Below are 5,568 nucleotides of genomic sequence, written 5' to 3'. Positions count from 1 at the left end.
ACCTTGTTATCTCAGTGTTGTAGCTAAAGTGCAATTCACACACATGAAACATCATGCAGTTTATTCACAAATTTTACTTCAGAAAATATTTTAAAATAAAATGGTGCCTCAGCTTATGCAAAAAGTGAAATATCTGGAAATATAACTTCATAGACTCTAGTGTTATAAAAATTACATCCCAATAACTTTTCGAAACACATATCTGCACTGGAAAAAATCAGATCCTTCCTTCTAGGAAGGTGATCTTCGTGCCCTTTTTCCACCCTGGCTTCACATCAATAGTCGGGATCTCCTCGTCTTTTTACACATAGTCGCCATGAGGAAGTAGTGTTTAGTGTTTATTTTAGCATCTAAAATCAGTTTGTTGTTCTATCAAAGACAAGTAAGCTTGCAAGTGCAATGCATGTCTTGTTAAAAAACAAAATTTTGAATACGCAAAGCACGTCTGAACTACAAACATACTTTTATAATTTTAGATTCAAGTTACTATTAAGCAAACAAATTTATACGCATGCTTATGCCAGATTAAATTTTGGCAACCTGACTTGTCCATATATTATGTACACTAAACTGATGGTAAATTCATCTAACTGTAGGCAAATCACAAGAAAGTTGGCATGTTAATCCAGGCCTGGTGTGTTACCTCAAATGAATTAGCTGATCTCTTGCCCACTGTAGTGGTTTGGCGAAACTTCCCGGCTCCTTAAGAAGAAAGTTAGATAGCTTCCTCTTGATTTAAGATTCAGCAATAGACTTCCAGCAGAAAAACATTGTCCAATCTAGTATATAGAACAAACTACTTCTTTCTGAATTGGACTTCCACTTGTTGCTTCATTAGTGCTTTAGTTTTTCGAGCTGCCTTTCCTCCAATCCCAGATAGCAGTAGAGACGCTGATGCCTAAACAAGCTGCATAAGAAAATAATCTTTATCGAATTTGAAGGAACATAATAATATGAATTTGTTCTAGTCGATCTAAGAAAACAATACAGGAACAAAAAGTTCATGAATACCAGCTGGAGTTGCAAGAACTGAAGTGACCTGACTCTAAAAAAAGATCTGATGTATTGCCAAATGGAACATGCCAAGAGCAGGACAGGAAGCAGAAAAAAAGATGGCCTGAAACAAATCACGCACCTGGACTGGACAATGATGCATCGTCCTACGCGCATGCAATTAGCACTTACAAGCAATCACATGATTCTCATTCTTGGACTGAACACTGCCAGATTCCGCAAACAGATTGCAAGTATCAGCTTCCATGCACCGCTTGCATACATGCCCTGAAGAATATAAGTAGATGAAATCAAGTGCCATTTATTTGATCAGTCTCTATCATGTCCATGCTATACTGACAAAAAATGCCATGACTGAATCTCAGTGCATAGTATTGTGCAACAGAATTATCTTAGTCCATCATCATGACTTCTATACATCTATACTAATATAATCTCTATATGCTTTCTGCTCTAGGTAACAGCACGTGCATCCGTGAACAGTAGAAAATGGGAGGTGTGAAGTCCATTGCGGCCTGACGGCGGTCCTTCTCACTGGGAATCACACCCTCAACATTGGGCGCATGTGGGATACATTGGCGAAGCAAAGACGGTTCTCAGGGAGAGGCCATCGGATGCCATCCTTGTTGGTGGTACCGTACGGTGACGGCACAAACCACCGACACCCGGACGCGAGCAAGACACCGCCCACGTCGAGATCGGTGACATCAAGGCCAAGATCCTGCACCTCTCCTCTCGCCTCCACCACCACCCCGCACCTCCAGAGGTACGACAACCTGTAGCGCGATGACGCCGGAACACGTCCACGGGCGAAGGGGCTCAGCTAGGCTGCGGAGGGCGCCGATGGGGGGTGGTGACGGTAGAAAGAGGGGCGGCGCGAGGAGGAGGGGAAGGATGGAGCGGCGGCGCATGGAGGAAGAGAAGGGGCGATGGTTGCTCATGATATATCCATCCTTCTCGATCTGAAGCTGCAGGAGGAACGGCGCGGGGGCGCGAGGTTGTGCGGGAGTAACGACGCGGGGCGTGAGATCGTGCGGGCGGGGCCAGAGGTCGTGGGAACGTTCTGTTTTAGCGATCGATGGACTGTACGTAAGTGGCTTAATTGTGGCTTGGTTAAACACGGAAGGATTATGAGTCATCAGATCATGTAGATGGATGGATATAATTGCTTGGATCTGTCCCTCTCTTTCTTTTATAGAGATAGTAGATAGTAGATAGATAACATGTTATGGTGTTTGAAAGTCAAATTTATATTCATATAGGCATCAATACGATAAAAATAACTCTAATATCATTTAATCTGACAACAATAGGGTCCAAGAGCATTACAAACTTTTCATCGCCGACATGAAAAAACAGGCTCTGAAAGGAACTGGCCTGCCTTATTATTTAGGGCTTATCTTCACATGCCCTTATGTGAGGCTTATTTGCACAAGAGCTTATTTTTACAACACAGCTCAAAAGAACTGGCCATAATTGCTGGCGACCTGGACAGATACAGAGTCATGGCAGACTCCTGCCACAGCGACCGGAAGCCGTACGCAGCATACCACTCGCCCCTGCCGCCATGGCATGGGCCAACTTACATGTCTGAGAGCAGAAAGAAACTGCAACATGATATAGCAATTTAAACCCACAAAAATACGCGTCTCCTTGAACAAAGCTCCACCGGCAGAAACGCCGCGTGCATTGCACCGTAGAGCGTAGAGCAATGTTGGAGGAAAAAGGCACACGATGAGATAAACTGGAAATTTATACGAACCGATCGATTCCCATGGATGTCGGACGATCCAATCCTTGTGTGCACGAACTCCAGATTGACGAACGCACGCAATCGAATGTCAAGGTGCGGGGTCGGGCACGTCATGACTCACGAAAATCTTGTGCGGCAGCTTATCGTCCTTGACGCGCGACGGAGCCTTGGCCCTACTCCGCGACGATGGCGACGACCCGCCCGCCGGCGTGACTCCGTCGGCGCCGCCTACGGCGGTGCCTCCGCAGGTAGAGGAGGAAGGCGAGGAGACCGAGCAGCAAGACGAGGCTGCGAAGGCGGCGGCCACGCCGCTTTCTCCTTATCTTGCGCGGCGCCGGTGGTTGCGTCGGTGGCTCATGGTGGCCAGGGCGCTGCCGCCGAACACGAACAAGCTGCGGTTGCTGGCTCTCCTCCGGCTGCCCGCCCGCCATCGCTGCTCCTGTCCTGATATGGCAGCCCACAGAGACATCCGCGAGATGACGTTGTTTATATTGCACTGCCTCTGTCTGTAGCTCTGCCGCTTGGAGCAAGGCGACGCAAGGAATATGATCACGCGGAGGCGGAGCTAGCTGTGATTGCCGATGAAGCTGAGTGGCGCGCAAAGGGAAGGGACGAGCTAAAAGGGGCGACACATTGGCAGGTACGTGGCGTTTGTTTCAAGGCACGGTGAGGAATCCCGATCCACCTTCCGATGTAGCTCAATGGAAAACTGTATCTCACACATGTAATATAACATGAAAAACAAACTTGATTGCTCAATCATTATATTTGAAAAAATACATTGAGGGGGAAAAAGCAGCTAAGATGGGCTCGACTCGACATGCATATGAACTTCGATCTTCGGATCATGCCCTGCCGATCCTATCCTAGCCTGGCACGCCGAGCAACGCCTGGATTTCCAACGTTGCCCTACACGACGATCGTTTGACTAACACACAAGACACGACATCATCACCAGCAGGTGATTTATTTGGAAAGCAAATGCGGAGCTACTACCAATAACGTGGTGTAGCAGCAGCGAGCACGTAGACGTGTATGGGCACACTTACGAGGGTAATGAAGCAAAATCAGCTCGCAATACTCGTACTTCACTTCTTGCAGACCAGCCCGGCGCTGCCCTTGCCGCTGCCGCACATGGTGTCGGCCGGCTCGTCGATCATGTCGACCGCCCCGACGCGGACGACGTCCTCTCCGGCGAAGCGCGCCACCTCGCAGTCCGTCCCGAAGATGTCCGACACCTGGTACTTTGCGGCACCCCCCATCACCGGGATCTTGGCGCCCATGTCAACCCCGGCGCTGACGTAGTCCGGGCGGTAGGTCTGGCCGAGCACGCCGTGCACGTCGGCGCTGATGGAGTTGAACTTGAACGCGACGTTGAGGTGCGCGAGGCTGTCGTCGGCGGTGAGGCCGTAGTCGTGGACCCTCGAGTCCTCCTCAGTCACCGGCACCGCGTTGGCGACGATGCGGAACCGGCCGTCGAGGCGCACCACCACGCCGTTGGCCGCGCCGATGCGGAAGACGGACAGCGCGGGCGCGGAGGCCGGGCTCCAGCTGGCGGCCGGCGCCGCGTCCAGCTCGACGGGCACGCCGTCGAAGGTGATGACGAGGCGGTCGACGGCGTTGTCCCAGGTGGCCGTCCTCTTGACGCCGAGGTAGAGGCGGTGGCCACCGAAGCGGATGCCGAGCGCCTGCACCCATGTGAAGTCACGCGCCGCCTTCACGTTGCGCTTGCCGATGAAGTGCGCGTTGATGTGCAGGTTGGCGTCGGAGAGCAGGCAGAAGTCGGCGTCCCTGCGGCCGTGGAAGAGGAACTTGTTGCCGTCGCCGCCCACGAAGCGCGGGTCGTAGCACTCCGTGCCGGCCAGTTCACACACTGTTGGGTTCCAATGATGCATCAAGCACACAGTCGATCAGTAACCTCAACTGCGAAATGAATGCAAAAAACATGGACGTGTATGTGTGCTGTGCTCTTACTGCAGACGAGCTTGCAGCTGGGGCAGTGCACGTAGCAGAGGTCGCGGCAGCCGGCGGGGCAGCGGCGCACCGGGATCATGCACTCTGGGGCCTGCGACGGGCTGCTCTGGTTGTAGCAGCTCACCACGGTGGGCTGCGCGCCGGGGCTCATGTAGATGGGGACCACATTGGGGTCCGATAAAATGGGGTTGTCCTTCGGCTGGGCACCGACCGTCACGAGGAATGCGGCGGCGCAGGCGAGCAGCGCCACCGCGCACGGGCGCCGGACGGACGCCATCGATCACTGCTAGTCGGTCTCTAGGTGATCTTCACTGCGAGTTGAGTGAAGCTGTTGCGAGTGCTCGATCGTGATGGTGTGATGGTGCAAGGCGTGGAACGCCTTCTTTTATGGCCCGGGATGATCTGACTAAACGAGTGTCGTCGGAACCACGCATTGCTTTCCAACTATCAAGTCTCGGCAAGTCAACTGCCGCTCGGCTAGCTCCCCGCCACATGAAACGATTCCACGCTTACCATCCCGGCGATCGCCGCTGATGGAACAGTTGATTGAATTCCGGGGCGCTTGCTCTCGATCTTGCTGTCAAGTGTCATCTGCTCTACGTTATGGCAAAACAGAATCTACATGGCCAGCTTGGACAAAAAATTCTTCTCTTTAGAATGAAATCAAGATTCAGATATACCATGGTCACTGAAAAATGCACATGACATTTGTAGCGTGCAATCTTCAGGGTAAAGGCGCAAGGAGTTTATCCTAAGGAAAACGTTTGCAGCCGGACTGCTGGCCGAAGCGTTGCGCCGCTCTGATGCAAGCCAGGCGATTGATCGCG

The 5,568-nt window shown here is 51.7% G+C and overlaps 1 protein-coding gene across 1 annotated transcript; it reads right to left on the bottom strand.

Annotated features, from left to right (window-relative positions):
• Positions 1-3,497: 3,497 nt before the first annotated feature.
• LOC125538023 lies at positions 3,498-5,107 on the bottom strand. Its single transcript, XM_048701329.1, has 2 exons — positions 4,742-5,107; positions 3,498-4,640 (listed from the first exon to the last, which is right to left on the bottom strand). Exons 1-2 carry the CDS (start codon positions 5,016-5,018, stop codon positions 3,856-3,858), a joined length of 1,062 nt encoding a protein of 353 aa, XP_048557286.1. The 5' UTR covers positions 5,019-5,107; the 3' UTR covers positions 3,498-3,855.
• Positions 5,108-5,568: the final 461 nt, after the last annotated feature.

Source organism: Triticum urartu, chromosome 2 (assembly GCF_003073215.2).
Source record: "Triticum urartu cultivar G1812 chromosome 2, Tu2.1, whole genome shotgun sequence".
NCBI lineage: Eukaryota > Viridiplantae > Streptophyta > Magnoliopsida > Poales > Poaceae > Triticum > Triticum urartu.
The sequence above is the reverse complement of the archived record's forward strand: the minus strand, read 5'-3'. Positions and strand labels throughout refer to the sequence as shown.

Bases quoted from the DNA above. Each gene is read 5' to 3' on its own strand.
- LOC125538023 (XM_048701329.1), bottom strand. From the start codon at position 5,018: ATGGCGTCCGTCCGGCGCCCGTGCGCGGTGGCGCTGCTCGCCTGCGCC. The intron at 4,641-4,741 runs GTAAGAGCACAG...GGAACCCAACAG, and splicing joins CAGCTGCAAGCTCGTCTGCA to TGTGTGAACTGGCCGGCACG.